Genomic DNA, 18006 nt, shown 5'->3' on the forward strand with positions numbered 1-18006 from the left:
AGTTGGGGGCCATAATATTGTTTATTAATAAACTCTCGAAGGCTACTATTTATGATTTATTAATAAATAGTCTGTCATGCCTTTTCTTCAGTAGCCTATGCTTATTTAGCACACTCTGTTAAAATATCTCACAGACTTAATTATGCTGTCAGTTGCTTTTTCCAGCCCCAATTGTTAAAAGAGAGCCCAAGTTTTACAACAAGCGCAACTCCAGCCCCCCAGTGCCCAATTTGGGGTTCCTAAAAATAAAAATGACAGTCACAACTGTCGCGGCGCTCGGGGTCCATCCAATCCCCTTCCCCGCCGCGCGCTTCGCCCAATCGGGCGCCGGTCTCACTATCTCGGTCAGATTAGAGAATCACCCATCGCGCTGTTGTATATGGTCATGATGACAGCAGCATACCAGGAGATCCTGCAGACTGACGTGTGAGCCCTGCCGGAGGGGTCTCAGATTTTTAAAGCGCCTCATGCTTCATTTAACCATTCAAGTATATACGAAGCCGCGTCTCTTTTCCCGTCTTTCCTTTTATTTCAGAAAAGTTTCATGCGAATCAAGCAGGAACGAACTTTCTTACACGGCGGTCTAAAAAAAAGTGGCGGCTGGAAGAATTTAAAATTTAACGGAAATAGCGGAAATTAATTCGCTCTGCACTCGTTCGTCCTTAAAAAGTGTTTCGAAGCTGGTTCCTGTCCGACAAATAGTCCAATCTCTGCCTTTTTCCGCAAGCGCTCCCAACTTTCTTCCGTTTTCTTTTCTTTTCTTTTCTTTTTTTCCCCCTTTCCCACTCCCCCTCGCGCTGCAAAAGTCTAACAGATTGTCGAATAACGTTAAGAGGGGGGCACGAGAACATCGGGGAAAAAAACATGATGAGCAATCATACATACTACGACCAGCAGCTGCCGCCGCAGTATTACCAGGGCACCGACAACGGCGAGGACGGAGACGAGGAGATGCCGGCCACGGAGAAGGACCTGGCGGAGGATGCGCCCTGGAAGAAGATCCAGCAGAACACCTTCACCAGGTGGTGCAACGAACACCTGAAATGCGTCAACAAAAAGATCAACGACCTGCAGAAGGACCTGAGCGACGGGCTCAAGCTTATCGGGCTCCTGGAAGTTCTCAGCCAGAAGAAAATGTACAGAAAGTACCACGCCAGACCCAATTTCAGGCAGATGAAGCTGGAGAATGTGTCGGTCGCGCTGGAGTTTCTAGAGAGGGAACACATCAGACTAGTTTCTATAGGTAAGTGCTGTTTCGTTGCCAGAGCCGGATTAACGCAAAGGCAAACTAGGCACGTGCCTAGGGCCCGATTGGCGGGATGGGGCCCAGACAGAGGGACAAAAAAATAAAAAATAAAAAATAAATAAATAAATGTACAAATGTCCTATCTACAATTTATTTCAAAATTTATTAATTAACTAAAAATAGTGACGATGTTTATCTTAACCATAGACTGTTACATTACGTCACATTAACGCCAGCCCATGACTGTACAAAAGTCTACATAGGCACGCAAAGAAGCACAGCTCGTAATGCAGGTCATCGATTTTGGAGTGATTGCAATGTATTTTAAATATAAACGTGTGGGCTACTGTAGATCAGCGTCATTTCTGGAAAAATCATTCACCGCTTTGTTAGTCTACGAGTTTAAAAGAGTGCGAGCGTCATTAACGTGCCCAGACGCGACGCTTTGAATTTGCGCGTACAATGAATAACATCGCGTTGGGAGCTGACTAGTAAAAAAGCTACAAAAGTAAAAGATAAGACGTTTGTATTCAAAGTTAAAAAACCAACACACTGCAACATTTTTAAATGTTTCAAATAAAGGATCTCATATCTATGGGTCTATCTTCTATATTCTGCTGATGATTAGATAATACCCTGACATCATAGCCTATACGAATATTAGTTTAGATTTTTTTCCCTGCTCAGTAGCGATCGTATCTTTCTCTTCCACTTGATTTGTGTATAGCATATTTAAGGTAGCAATGCAATATCTGCCCATAACGCAGCTATGAAAACAATTATAAAAGCACGTTTATGTTCATCTACTGAAGTGGTATTCTGGAACTGTGAATAAACTGAATACACCAGCAAAATAACAACAAGAACAATAACATCTTCATTAAACAAAAAAGAGATTACTTTAGATAAAGTTTGATGTAGTAGGCTACCAGTAAAAAGTCTGGACCCATTACTATTTTTATTGTTTTTGAAAGAAGTTTCTTATTATGCTCTACAAGCCTGCATTTATTTGATCAAAAATACAGAAAAAAAAAAAACAGGAATATTCAGCGAGGATGTGTTAAATATATAAAAGTGATAGTGAAGACTTTTTTAAAACAACTTTTTAATAATCAAAAAATCCTGAAAAAAAGTATCACATGTTATAAAATAAATATTAAGCACCATTTCTAACATTTGATAATAAATCAGAATATTATAAAGTTTTCTGAAGGATCACGTGACACTAAATTCAGCTTTGCATCACAGAAATATATTTTAAAGTATAGTAAAATAGAAAACCATTATTTTAAATTGTAATAATATTTCACTATATTATTTTTCTGTATTTTTGATCAAATAAAATCCAGGCTTGATGAGCATAAGAGACTTCTTTCAAAAACATTAAAAATAGTAATTTGTCCAAACTTATGTACTGTGTAAGTAAAAATATACTAAATTTAAAATGAAATGTTGTATAAATAAAAAAGTTAGGAATCATATTTGTTTCAAGTGTTTTTTATTGGGGGTGGGGGGCCTCCAACATGAATTTTGCCTAGGGCCTCCAAATGTCTAGAACCGGCCCTGTTCGTTGCGTATACATTTGCACTCGACGCGGTGGATTCGGTGAGATTTTATGAAAGTAAAAGTTGTTTAAAACAAAACAAACACAAAAAGTTCTGCTAAATATTTAATTAAGTGACTAGCAATGACCATTTGTGCTGTGGGAATGTTATCATAACGGGACGCGCTCGAGCTGCGAACTGTTGCTATGGTTACCTCATCAGTTGAATTTCTTGCTATATGACTAACTTGTAATTAACTTTTTTTCGCTTGTGAAACGCTGTATCAAAATCTTGAAATGAATACTTGCGTATGTGTATAACGAAAGCCTCCTCAACCGCTTGTTTTGACTCAAGCCTTAATTAAAGTTGTCAGACCACACAAACTACCCATAATTAGCCTGGTCATATGGGGGTATGTTTCCATTTTAACTGTAAATATTGATTCTCATTTGTTAGAATTACATTAATTATCATTTTGGAAGCACTGAAGTATTATTAGATTGTCCACACTTATATATTTTTCTAAACAATAGATCAAACAATTTCCCTGAAGAAAATGTCAATGATTTTTTGCCTTTGTGTAATAGTCTAATTTGCACATTGAAGACATTTTTTTTAAACACGTTTCTTTAATAAATATTAGGGATATATAAAGTTGAACAGATTAGTATAGTACTTGTACATTCAAATAGAAAATATGAATAATTTAGGCCTATTATGATATTTCTTTGAATGTAGCCTACATTCAATGTGATTATAATGCAATTATACGATGTTACACTATGTTATACATCAGAGTAACAACAATGATGTTTCAAATAATCAGATCAGATGATGCTGATAATCTCAAATTGTCAGATGAATTAGCCTGGCTGATATATTGTTTAATTTATACAATTGTCAATATGATTCTTTGATGGTTTATGTGATCGGACATCCACTGCTCCTTATCTTCATATTCAACATGAGGCAAAAACAGATCTTTGAACAGCACTTTACTTACTTCCTAATTTTATACCCCTTTGGAGCATAGTCCCAAACCCAGATTAGGAGCTAGTATGGATTTGTGGACCTGCCTCATTTGGAATAGACAAAAAGATAAAAAATGATCATTGATTAGAATGATTCCTTAATGTGTGAAATATGCGTTAAGAAGGTGTTTTTTATAGTATTTTTTGTATAAATGTCTCTGTATTTAGAGATATTCCAGTCATTTTAGTGGTAGATCGGCAGTCTGATATGAAACTAAGGCATCAACATCACTTCTGTAAATTCGGCTGATTTGGGAGAACTTCCATATGACAGTATCCACACTAGAATTCATTATGTTTTATCATAATGCACCAAATATCAAACATATTAGTAAAAAGCATGATAGCTGTTTCTAGATCATCTTGGCTTCTCTTCCCAGAAATGACCCTGGGATCTGTTCCTGGGTCAGTGGTGGTGTTTTTGCAGAGGGAAAAGATCTAGATTGTTCTGGTGTCTAATGGTGGGTGTCGGGGCCTGGGAGCGTTGCATTCTTTCAAAATAACTGGGCATTATGTACAACAGAAAAAGGGCAATGTTCATAAATAAAGACTTGATTTCACCAGTGACAGAGACTGAATGATAGTGGCTTTTATTTGAAAGGACTTGACAAGGACTTGTTAGGTTTGGGGGAAGGAGCCAACAGTCTCACACGCTGGCACATAACTTTCAGCCCATCTGTCATTGGCAATGAGATAGATCTTTCTAGAATGGCACCTGCCTCTCAGAACCCTCCTTACGCAAGAGTGTAGGGTGAAAGAGGTGCAGGAAAAACTCTTGCACTCCCGTCCAAGAAAGTGTGTGTGTGTGTGTGAACCTTGTCACATGGGGTTGGCCTGCTGCCTCTACAGGAAATACCACTCACCTCATTTCGCTATGCACTCACTCACTCATGCAGATGTGTGAGAATATATAGATTTTAGTGCTGTCAAATCGATATATATATATATATATATATATATATTACATGGCTTGGCTGAATTCCAATGTAGAATCCGCTTCGCGTCGGGTTCTCGTTCAGCCTGTCGGGCTTGTTATTCGCTATAACGACCGCCTCTCTATACATTATCCCTTACATATATATATATATATATATATATATATATATATATACAGTATATATATATATATATATATATATATATATATATATTATATATTTACAAACTGTTATGTTAGATGCGACTAATCCCTATTATTTGATTTGACAGCACTAATAGATTTACATACATATATGCAAATGTTATGTCCCTAAAGGGACATGGTGATGAAAAAAAAGTGAGATGGGAGAAAAAATTATATTTCAATGCTTTTACGTTTCAGGGGAATGCAATAGTTTTGCAAGATAATGCAAATGTTGTGGGAGAGAACACAAAGTTTCTCGGGAGGAACACAATACTTTTTGTGACAGAAAGCTAAAGTTTTGCAAGTAAACGCAAAATCATTGAAATATAATATTTCCTCTCGTCCCGTATTTTTTTTCCATCATATCCCCATAGCGGCTCCGTAAAATACAGCTGCATCAGGATCAGTGATCTTTCCATATGAAAAATACAATATATTATTGTCGAAACATAAAATAATGCTGATATAGGAGTTTTGGGTGTATGTGCTGATGTCTCTGGGACAGGGATCTTCAGCGTTTAGCCTCTGAGTGAGTGATTGATAGGTAGACAGCTGCGCACTGGGGTCCATCAGTAACAGGTGCTTTAAATAGTCCTACTGGCCCAGAAGAAAGCCGGGACAGAGGGGGTTGCTGGACGTTATTTGGATAGTAATTGAAAGAAAGAGTGAGTCATGGGATAGTTGATGAGCACATGTTTGACAAAACTTATTGGAATGAGTATCCCCCCTTTCTCTCCCTTTTCTTGCTTAACCTCAGCTGTCAGATTTTCACAGGCTCTGCAAAAAATATGATTAATAGTTATTTTTAGCAATGTTTTTTGGCAGTTAAACCATATTTTATCTGCATAATATTTGCTTTTAAAGCCCTAAAATAAAGATAATTTAATTTATTAGATATTACCTTGTTGTTGTTGTAGATGAGTAAATCTTAGGCATTTCAATTTAATTGTTTTATTTCCATATGATTAAATATTAGTCTGTCGCTGGCCTACAATCGAGTTTGGTATTTATGTTGTTCTCTATTTTTAAGATGGCTTAAGTTTTTTATTTTTTTATTTAACACATAAATGAGAGGTTGACAACTTTAATGTATATTTATATTATATATATCAATTATTAATTAATTAATTCTTTTATTTTTTACTTAAAATCAGTATTGATTTATTTTCTGTTTTATTTATTTAGTAGTAGGTATTAGTAGTATTGTTATACTTATTGTATAACATTTTCCTTTTTGCAATTTTAACAAAATGTTGTCTTCAGCAGTGACAATATAGCTCTCTCTCTCACTCACTCTCTCTCTCTCTCTCTCTCTCTCTCTCTCTCTCTCTCTCTCTCTCTCTCTCTCTCTCTCTCTCTCTCTCTCTCTCTCCACCCCCCCCTCCGCCCCCCCCCTCTGCCCTCTGCCCCCCCCCCCCTCTCTGAAGTAAGTGTGCTGAAAGGGAGTCCCTAATGACATATGCTGTATCCCGGAGGGGAAATTTCCTTTGATTAAAAGTTAAGTTGTCGTAGCATGTTTCCCTGAAGTGCTACGGTGTCTTTATCAGCACAGTGAGTTATTTTTGCCAACGTCATGCTCTGTTTCTCTGCATGTAACACTTTCCTGGCTCATTAAGCAGATCTTTCCTCTGCTGCTCTTCACTGAGAAGTAGCAGTGGGTTTTATCGATTCCACCCCTCTTGTTCACCTCTGACATTGTTTCTGGTGAATGTTGTGTTATAACTTTTCCTAGGCTTATCTCCAGCTTCAGCTCCGTGTAATCTTTGGCCAGAAGAAGGATTTCCATCCAAAATATATGAGAGTCAGGCACGATAGAAATGACTAGGGCTTTCAGTTTATGAACAATAACAAGCAGTCTTTCTGACCCCCTTCTTGTGTCCTCCTGCTTTCCGCGTATAACAGCATCTTTAATTGTTACCATGTGTCAAAGGCTAGTCAGTCCACTGGAATGTTCAAGCAAGGCCAGTGAACACCCCTACACACACACACACACACTCCCTCCAGAGATTTGACATGGGCCGCTGTGGTGCTTTCTCCAATGTGTCCCACTCGGTTTATTAATATCTCTGGTGAAGAAAGCCTAAAATGTGCTGTTTCTACCGTTACATACAGGTGCATCCTGGGTAGGCGGATATCAGGTGTGCGTGTGTGAAACGGTTGTGCAACAGCTTCCTTTGTTCGTGTGTGGGAAACTCAACATACAGTGTTAAACAAGTACAACAGGCCAGTATTTATTTCTTATTGCTTGTATTTGGATTATTAATTGCCAAGGCATTTAGAGGTTAAACAGTTTATTCGAGAATTATCTCATAAGAGTTTATAGTGCTGTGCTGTATTTTAAAACCATTGGATTCTGATGCTGCAATGATTGAATTCGGTTCATGACAGTAAAAGGCCTCACGGTATCTGCAAGGGCTTATTCGGGATATCGCTTGACACTCACTGTGGATTCTTCGGTTACTGTATAAATCCAACACCATCTTCAAACTCCAGGATCATGTGGGAGATCAGAGAATGATGGAAAGCAGGCGAGGGGAAAAAGGGCGAGTCGCTTTTGATTATGAATGTGGTGCTGGAAGGCTAACCGGGACTTCATCTCTGCTGTAAGTGATATCTGAGCCTCTCCAATGTTTTCAGCTGCTCACAGTGGTGTTTGGATAGAGTTACACATTGTAGAACATGCTCATTTGTTTTAGTGCACGTCTGCAATCCAGAATTGACTGGTTGCTTTCCTTAAAAAGATTTCCCTAAAAAATGAAAATCATTTCATCATTTTATCTCCCTCTTGTTGTTCTAAAACTGTATGACTCTTTCACCAAACACCAAAAATGTGTGTGAAAAGATAAGGGTGACAGATATGTGAGCTTTAATAACAAAACAAGATGTTTTGTTTTGGACCCCATTGACTTTGTATGGGCAAAGAAACAGTTCATAAACATTCTAAAAAATGTTTTCCACTGTATTCCACAAAAGAAAATGTCATAGGGGTTTGGAATAACACGAGGATGAGTAAATGATGACAGAATTAAACTTTTTAGATAAACTATCCCTCTAACATGTTATTTACACTACCATTCAAAAGTTTTGTGTGAGATTTTGTTTGAAAGAAATTAATACTTTTATTAAGGATTATTTAAATTAAATTTAAAATTTTAAATTGTTATATATAAAAAAATTGTAATAAATCCTATTCTTACAAACTCTCAATTCAACAAAGAAACTTGGAAAAACACGTATCACAATTTCCACAAACATATTTATCAGCACAGATAATTTCAACATTGATAATAATAAGAAATGTTTATTGAGCAGCATCAGCATATTAGAATGATTTCTGAAGGATCATGTGACACTGAAGACTGTAATGATGCTGAAAATTCAGCTTTGACGTCACTAGAATAAATTACATTTTAAAATATATTGCCATAGAAAAGTTATTTTAAATTGTAATAATATTTCACAACTGTTTTTACTGTATATTTCGCAGCTTGGGTGAGCTTCAGAGACTTGCAAAACCATAAAAAAATCTCACCAACCCCGAAATTTTGAATGACAGTGTAAGTATGCTAATTATTTGAAATACAGATAGATAGAAAAATATATCTAAGTAATTGCCAAATTAAGGATAAAATCTATGGAAACAATATACTCATATACAGGAGCGACAGAGATGTGAATCTGTCTTCAGAGATGCACATCTCTGTCACTCTATCTCTACGGTAACGGTGCGGCTGTCGAGGTTAACAGTAGGGTCAGGGGTCAAGATCATGACTGGTTTGCCGATAACAGCCATCTCACAGGTGTTTAACAACAGCTATAACTTCTGTGCCCTTGGAACTCTGTCTTTTTTACAGTCCGGTGTAAAGCCCGCATATTTTTGGCCAGCGTAAAGCAGTTCTTCTGTATTGTGTTCTCTGTAAGGCTGGGAATCAGACAGCCCAAGTGCACTCTGGGGTGTTTGGTGTCAGCAGTGTCAGGCGCAGAGGGCTATCAGCGGCGTGATGATGTCATCAGCTGCCTGACCCTGGGTTGCCAGATTGCCTCGGACAAGAAAATCCCTCATCGTCCACATGGTCAAATGTCTTCGCCTCCCTCATGTCCTCCATCCCGCACACAGAAATAGACTGACTAAACCCTGAACAGGACTTAAAGAGAGGTTTATAAATGGACAAATGACTAAAAACATTATATATCCCCGGCACTAACAGTTTAAAGTCAATTCGTGTTTTTGTTTATGGAATAATGCAGTATTTATTATAAATGATTTATCCATTTTTTAATTCATGTGCCCTCATAATCTTTAATCAAAATAACCTCCCCTTCCACTTGCAGAGACATCTCTTCTCTTCTCCGATGACTTGTGTTTTCCGGCGTACGTTTGTTTGAGAAGCCGTTTCACTCAGATGTGTGTCATAGTAGGGAAGAAAAGACTGTCGCAACTTCTCGACCTGACTTATAATAAGAGTAATGCTTGCCTTAGCAAATGCCATTAATATTTTCCATCCATTTCATTGTGGTTTAGTGGAAGAGCTCTTCACCATTTGAACTTCCCAACAGGAAACCCAGATGTGAACTTTCTCCCTCATAACTCTGGAAAGGACTTTGTCTTCTCTTTTCCTATGAATGGTGGACTTTTAGTGGATTCCACTAAGAGATACAGACGTCATTCAGAGTTCTTTTCCAAAAGAAGCTTAACAAGGGCAGTAAAAAGCCCTTCTGACTGATATTTGACAACTTTATCACTAGCCTGGACTGTGTCTTGATGTGTTTCTGTTGGACATCAACATAGAAATGGCTGAGACGTGCACAGCTAATGGCATAGGCATGTTACAGGGAGTTAGTTCCTACAGGAGCATAAAGGATTGTGTGCACGTGTGTCTGACTGTCTGTGTTTATAGCAGTTTGACCTGAAGCGCTGACAGGCCCGTCTCTAAGTGTTTTTAACTCTTCTCATTCTTTCTCTCTGCGCTGGAAAAAAAAGTGCTTTTAAAACTTGTAATAATGAAGGCAACCATTTTCTTAAGTTTAATTTAATATTTGTATATCATTTTTAATAATATAATTATTATTATTAAATATTTGTATAGGCTATTTGTTTTACATCACTTTGCCGATGTATTGATTTTAACCAGCTTTGTATTGTTACAAATGTCGTTTGTTAACAATGTACTCTTCAAACATGGAGAAAGAGTACATTTAAATATATTATCAACTATAAAAAGCTGGTTGAAAATTGGAGAAGTTGTACATATATCAGTGTTTCCCACAAGATTTTGCGAGACTAGTAGGTGGACCACTGTCCTTCATTTGTACATTTTAAAGTTAAATGCATCAAATGAGAATACAAAATGAAGAGGTTCAAAAGTCTTTGCATTGACTTTTACCTGGACTTTAAAGTGGACTCAAACCTCTTTTTAGTTGTGAAATAGTGTCTCAGTCTACATTACACTCACACTGGTGTTTTAGGAAGCCAAACAATTAGAAAATAATACTACTATTTATAATCATACTGTAATCATCTGTCCACAATGTTGGAAATTATGCAAATGTGACAATAAAGCGTAACTTTTGCACGTTGAAGTAAATTCTTCATATAGACACTTTTTAGACACATACACAGTGTGCCTGTCAGTGCTTGTTTACAACGTTTGTACTCTTTTAGTTGAACTCTTCTTGGTAAATGCCTTGGACGTTCTTAAGTGAGCCCTGGGGTGACGGAGTCTGTCCTGATTCAGGCGCACTGGAGGGAGACCGGGACAAAGGCTCCTATGTGCCTGTTCTGGATGGAACTTCAACTCCGAAGCTTTGTTGAGGGATTGGGGGGAGGGAGGGTGACTGCATGCTGCAAGCAGACAGCTAGAATATGTGTGTGAGTGTGTGCCGGGAGTATATCGGGGCCTTTAGGCCCATGAGGGGGAAGGCAGATCTTTGAGCACATCAGTTGTTGGTTCAGGATGCCTGTTAGCAGCTGTGACGGCAGCTGACTGGGTTCACTCAGGAGAAGAGATCGGCTGAGTGCACTGATAACTAGAAACAAAATCACTGTCTTTCACACAGAAAGGTCACATACGAGATCTTCCTCCTCCACTAATTAGTCCACCTCTGCTTTTCTTGTTTTCCTTTTTTATCCATATTATCACTCAAAGATAATAATAAAGTCTAGATAATAAAGTCTATAATAATCACTCATAATATAGACTGAAAAGTTGAGGGAATAAGAATGATTTTTTTTTTTTTTTTGGTGGAAGTACCATTGTTTTTTCTACTATGTGAAAAATAAGCCTCTTGGTTTGGGGCTCCTGAGCACTGACAGACTTATTACAGTGTTTTATCACTGGTTTACATTGGAGACAGGGTTTTTTCTGCTCATTGGACTTGAAGAGGAATAACCAAGAGTTTAACATGTAATGCCAGGAATTTTCTTGAGCACCTCTTATGAAACACACTATGAAAATGAACCTCACATTGTTTTCTGTATATACACTAAAGGCTGGAATTCACAACATGACTTTCGCCCAGATTTTTTCCCCCTGTTTGCAGTCTGGACGTGTCAATGCTAGTTATCAAAAGTCAAAGCCAATCTGGAGATTTTTGGCAGTCAGAGTTGACAGATTTCACACAGAATGCATGTTTATCATCCAGTAAGATGATAAACATGCATTTTTGAACACATCTGAATATGCCTACTTCCATACTATATAGTAGACAAACAAAATGTATAAATGTCAAGTAGTATGTCGAATTCACAGTATTCATAAAACAGTGGGTGAAAAGTTCCCAGATGACTACTACTGCTGGCAAGATTCTGAAATGCACATCCGAAGGACACTTTACAATCCCTTGAGGCCACAGGAGAGGATTTGTAAATGGAAATGGCACCATCACATGACAGTGACAACATGGCGGATGTAGTACTGTAGGTTCCTGCTTCATTCATACTACACACATTCATACTAAATAGAATTTTTTTTTTTAACAGTGGCACAAGTTTCAAAACATATGCTGTACTTATTAATATAGTACGTGATTTCGGAAGCAGCAATATTGATTTTATTTGTTGTGCATCTTGGTGCATCTTTCTGTGTGAGTTTGTTGTGTTGTTGTGTGATCTTCAGTCGTTTAGTGTATGTTGCCCAGTTTTTCTTTGTATCCATTGATAAAGTCAGAAGTATACAGTATGATGCATAGTGTTTTAAAATCTGTTCAGATGTTAAAAGTCGTGTAGTGTACTCCAGACTTTAGAGTCAGAAGACGAGATGTAACAAGATTCACTTGGAATTAGTGCACTTTATGATTAAAGATAAAAATCTGTAGAATTCTATGGAATGGATTTAAGTGAAAGTTCTGAGACTGGTCGTGTAAGGTCATGAACATTTAATGAAGCAGTTTATGGTTGGTTGCCTGTTGCTTAACAACTCGTTCTAACAAAAGCATTGCTAATGAAAGTGTAAGGGGTGGTGGATGTTCAGAAGCTTGTGAATGACATTCCTGCCAAATTCTGGGAAATCTGTGAAGCTTATGGTGGAATTCTCCGTGCACTGATTTAAAGGCCCACTGGTGTCATTGTGTTTAATTACACCGTCACAATTTACCCAGCTGTTCTCATGTCTGTGGGATGAATGAGGTTTGTGTGAGTGTTGTTCCTATTGTCCATGGTCTTCAACAGGTTAGACAGGACCATGTGGAAAAACAGCAGAATGCTAATCACCAATGTCCTTTTTTGGACTTTCAAAGACACACCACCTGCTGCAACACATGTGCCGTATCGCTAGATGGTGTGTGTGTGTGTGTGTGTGTGTGTGTGTGTGTTTTGGGAAGATCTTTATCTTCTCTCGTCTTTCTTCAGGCAGAAGTTCTCCTGGATCACTCTTTGACATTTTCACCAAGTGTTGTATATTTTGTCAAGCATTTTGTTCAACAAGTAGGCGCCACGCCTGTAGTCGTTTCAGACCGTTTTCTCAGTTTCCATATCCATGGTGATGTATTAGTGTGTAAAAATGTGTTTATGTTGAAAGGACGTTGATAAATGAACTGCTCTGTCATTGTCCAGACTCGTTGTTTCTATTGGGTTTCAGCGTTTATTTCTTTTTGACCTTGTGTGTTCTGGTGGAGGAAACCAGTTAATGCCTTGCAAAAATCAACAACATTTAGCAACTCGGACAGGGGGTTTCACATCACACACTTTTCATTTTGTACTCTGAAATAAATTATTAGAGATAACGCTGTCAGTTAAAGAATCACGTAAAGTTAGGTTAGAATCCATTAGACTCTAGAGTGGTTTGACATGTTCCAGTAACGGCTTGTTCTTGTTTCAGGAATAAATGTAATTCAGTGACATGGATTCTCATGTCTAAGTGGCACTTATTAGCTTGTTAAGTAAAAGATGTTTCCTGTCGTCATTGGCAGCAGTTGGATTTCTGAAGTAATGTGTGACCACAAAAACAGGAAGTTCTGAATTAAATTGTGCAAATGCATCAGTGTTAGAAGTGAAGTGAAGTGTGGTGTGATACTGTATGTGCAGGGACTAGAGAGATGTATTATATTATATTATAATTATTTTAATCAGTGACATTTATTATGAAAAGTAAGAAATATTTCACAAAAAAAAAATACATAAGTTAAATATTGGAACCCCCTGCAAACCTTGGCTTCAATAGTGATAACTTGAAACATTTGATTATCTCTGCTTTTTCCGAGAGCATTTATGACACTTTTTTTTGGTGTGAGGTTGATGTGCTGTACATGTGCTGAGAGTCAGTCTACTTTGCCTTTGTGTCTGTCATTCAAATGAAATGTTTGCTGCTTGATATGTGTGTGTGTGTGTGTGTGTGTGTGTGTGTGTGTTCTACAGTATCCCTTAACACGCTTCCATTGTTCTTTGGAGATCCTGTGGAAAATGTGAGTGTTGATGCATTTGTCCATGATGTCTTCATTCCCTCCCTCTCTTTTCCTCATTTTCTATCTTTGCCTCTTGGAGAGGCACAGTAATGGAATTATATTTTCTGGCCTCGCTGGAGAACTGTGAACTTGCCCTCTTGGACAATGGACACATGCTCACACAATGTAATCTGAATATTTGGAGTGTCCACAGCTTCAGGATGTGACTTCAGATTGGTCTGTGTTTTGTGTGCGTCTCCTGGAGAAAGTCTGATAACAGGAGCATTATAATTCCACAGCTACTGGGGGAATCCCTGCTCTCTCTCTCTCTCTCTCTCTCTCTCTCTCTCTCTCTCTCTCTCTCTCTCTCTCTCTCTCTCTCTCTCTCTCTCTCTCTCTTTGTCAAACAGACCTCAGCATACAGTATGAACACTGCAGCTGACTAGAATCCAGAACTACTATAAACCCCCTCACTTTTTTTGTATTTATCATCTTCAGCTCATAGAATGTTAATCAGCAGTAAATATTTCACAGTGAAGACAAATGAAACATGACTTACAAGGGGGTCCGTGTGTGTGTGTGTGTGTGTGTGTGTGTGTGTGTGTGTGTGTGTGTGTGTGTGTGTGTGTGTGTGTGTGTGTGTGTGTGTGTGTGTGTGTGTGTGTGTGTGTGTGTGTGTGTGTGTGTGTGTGACCTGCTTAATGTCTGTCAGCTCCCTAAGTGTATTGTATATAACTCATATCTCCACTCTGAAATTCATGTCATGTGCTCTGCTCTATTATCTCTCCTTTCAAGGCCTCCAGGACATTCACTTTGTGACTGTGTGTTGAAATTGTGTTTTGTTATATATAATTGTGTAGTTTTTTTTACTTGGACAGCAGGATTGTACTGTAGAGCCATGCTGCATTGTTTTATATGGCTTTAAGGGAATAAGGGATTTTTTTTTTTGCCTTTGACTATTTTACTGTTTGGTCAATACATACACATTTATTTATCCAGCTTTTTTACAATATTGCAGCTCTTGTCTTTTCTCTTGTTTATTGTATTTTCATTGATTAGTTTGTCTTTACAGTTGTGAAACAAAATATCCCAGAGCCTCATGTATTATACATTCCCTCTTGAAGCGATGTGTGTGTGTGTGTGTGTGGATGTAGGGTTGAATATTTCCTGAGGCAGAATGTCTCTTCCACACAGAAGCCATTGTCTCTGTCTCTTCTGTCCTAGTGATCATGGCAAACTTTCTGTCTCGAGGGAGACTGCGATGTTTATTTGCTCAACAAAGCAACAGCAGACAATCACCTGATGCATCTAAGCTGTAGAAATTTGTCATGGCGTCATTGGCGGATGTTCATATAATTCAAAGGGCAACTCAGAACGACAGAGATCTTATTAGAAATTTAATGAAACAATAAAGTAAATAAAAATAATAGGTAACAAATATGGTACAACTGAAACTGTGAAAACCGCAATCATTGGAAAACAAAATGCTGTACGTTTTTGGCAAATATATCAGAAAAATTAAGTTGTTTTCAGAATTTGCCTGGAAAATTCCAATTCTCCTGACACTGCCAAAAGTTACAGTGGTTATGAGGATCTCCTTTCTGGCAGGAGACTTTATAGCAGAATACTGGTAAGCAATGTGAATATTTTGGCATTTGCATGTACTGTAAAAAATGAGGCGATATGATCAATTAAGAATGTTTTTTCATTACTTTACCTCATCAAAATAGTTTACAGATATTAACTTCATTATTTAAGTTCTACAAGATTCAACTTGGCAAGATGTACATGAAATGAGTTGGGATGACTTGTTCTGCCAAAAAATGTAAAGCAGCAACAGATCTTAAGTTTTTAAGGGCAAATTTCTTTATAGTGTGTTATTAAAGAATACGCTGAGGGGTAAATTCACTAAACAGTTGCATCACGTTATCCAGTTTAACCACCAATCACAGCGCAAAACTTTGTTGCTGCAGCATGCTTTTTCTTTTATAAAGTTGTCATTCTAAGTGCAAACACACATTATTTTATATGTAAATTAGTCTTGTTACAGATCTGCTGCATCTGCCACATCCTTGCATTCAGAACCAACCTGCAAGATGGGAAATTACAGCATGCAAACTGTATTCAGCACTCAATTGTTGGCATTTTTGCAGCGTTTTATTATTATGTTCTCTAACACCAGTCGCTAAAACAACAAGGGCAGCGCGTGCAAATAGCACTATCAGCCGGCGCAATCAGTTTTTAGTGAATTCCCTCCTCTGAAGAACCTCCAAACAATGACAATACGCTCGTTCATCAGTGTAATGAAGCAATTTCTTTAAGTTGAAAGGAGCAGCAATTATCAACAGCTGGATTCAAGATGAATGCATCAGTACTCGCTGCAGTAACATCACTACATGTGTTTTCCCCCTATAGCTTTTGCCAACAGTGGCTTATAAAATGCTTCCAGCATCTGTTTCATTATTTTTTATCTCGTCTTGTTGGTGTGGCTCAGTGGTGGGAGGATGTGAATGATTCAGACTGGCTTTAATCAGGGTTAGGAAAGTGTTTCATTACTCACAGAGACATTTGCTAGAGAAATACTGCATTCACACATTAGATTGTGCTTGTGGAGCACTGCTGCTCTTCCTTATACTTATTATGAGATGTGCTAAGGCAAGCATCTTTTATTATTTCATTATTTTTCATATTTACAGTTAGTTATTTTGAACAATATTTGAAAATATTTAAACACCAGTAGTGTTATTTATACAATTATAGTGTTTATTACTATTTTGAATTTGCCTTTTTTTCTGTTTTCATTTTCATTTTTGTTTAGTATTTTGCTTTAATTTATTTTTTACTTCAGTTTTAGTTTTAGTAATTTCAGTACGTCAACCTAAACTTATTTTTTTAATAAGTCAACATTTCTAATTTTCGTTTTTATCGAACAAGAAATATTTTTAATACTTTTAGTTAACAACAGTAAATGCCACACATTTTTCTTTAGAATCTAGTTATTAAAAGTGATCTAATTTTCAAGCATTTTGAAACATTTTAGTGAAGATTTGAAATTTTCCTATTATAATCATTTACTGTGATTATTAATCCACAAAATGTAGAAAAAAAAACCCGTAATGTGCCAACAAACTGTTGCCTCATTTTTGAGGGAGACAAATGAGAACACTTTTGCTCATTCTCTAAATGATCCCCTGCACTCACCGTAAGCCATCCCTTCTTGACTCTCTGTCCTTAATGGTCTTTTCCCAGGCCCTGATCCCATATTTGTTTTCCTGCCCATTAAGTGATTGTGCAGTACCCTAGCGGGCTGGAATTCCTGGCCCATGTCATCAGCGGTTCCTCAAAATTCCAAGGGTTCGTTTGCAGCCACTGCACTTTATGTTGTCGGAAGGAAACACTTACTTCTGATGTCTTTCATTAAGTGTGTTTAAATCCAGCTGTTTGCTGGTGCTGTACTGTATTTCAGTGAATGTGCTTTACCTTCAGGACTTTGTTTGTTTTTACTAGGGCACACATTGCTGGGTTTTCTCAGGGTTTGAAAAGATTAAAGTCATTGGTATTGGGAATTAAAACAAACACGCTCTATTAGGTGTTAATCTGTAAATTATTTGAGGAAAAGTAGACCAAATAGCTGTCAGTGCTTGTTCAGTGTATGCTTGCACTGTGCCAGCTATGTGTGTGTGTGACCTTTTATGTTGTGTATGTTTTATATTGTCTGATGAGGATCTTTATCCCCTCTGGCATACAACAACAGCCGTCACACACCTGTTTGCGAGTGTTAACAGCTGAGCTGTGTGTTTGTGTGTTTGCTAATATCTGCCTGTATCTGATCATTTTCAGGTACATTCACTCACTCGTGTCTCTCTCTATTTTTTTTTTTACTTCTCTCTCTTGCTCTTTTTTCAGCTTTTTTGGCATAATAAAAAATGATTTTGTATTATTTAAAAAAAAAAAATTATTTATTTTAAAGTCTCTCATGATTATCAAGGCGAACAGTAATATTGTGAAATATTATTACAATTTAAAATGTTTCCTATTTTAATTGATTTAAAAATGTAATTTATTTCTGTGATGTAAAGCTGAATTTTCAGCATCATTACTCCATGTCTTCTGTGCCACATGATCCTTCAGAAATCATTCAGATATGCTGTTTTGCTGCTCTTGTTATTATAAATGTCGGAAACA

General features: G+C 37.4%; 1 protein-coding gene across 10 annotated transcripts in view; it reads left to right on the plus strand.

Moving 5' to 3' along the window:
* Nucleotides 1–399: 399 nt before the first annotated feature.
* Nucleotides 400–18006, plus strand: part of flncb (filamin C, gamma b (actin binding protein 280)) — a 50698-nt gene continuing 33091 nt past the window's right edge. For all 10 annotated transcript variants that reach the window (XM_081364462.1, XM_081364464.1, XM_081364470.1 and 7 more), the window contains exon 1: nt 400–1243. In XM_081364462.1, the coding sequence (XP_081220588.1) occupies nt 865–1243 (379 nt within the window). In that variant the 5' untranslated portion in view covers nt 400–864. The remainder of the gene's footprint in view (nt 1244–18006) is intronic.

This window comes from Scardinius erythrophthalmus (genome assembly GCF_964197995.2).
Source record: "Scardinius erythrophthalmus genome assembly, chromosome: 4".
In the NCBI taxonomy this organism is placed as follows: domain Eukaryota; kingdom Metazoa; phylum Chordata; class Actinopteri; order Cypriniformes; family Leuciscidae; genus Scardinius; species Scardinius erythrophthalmus.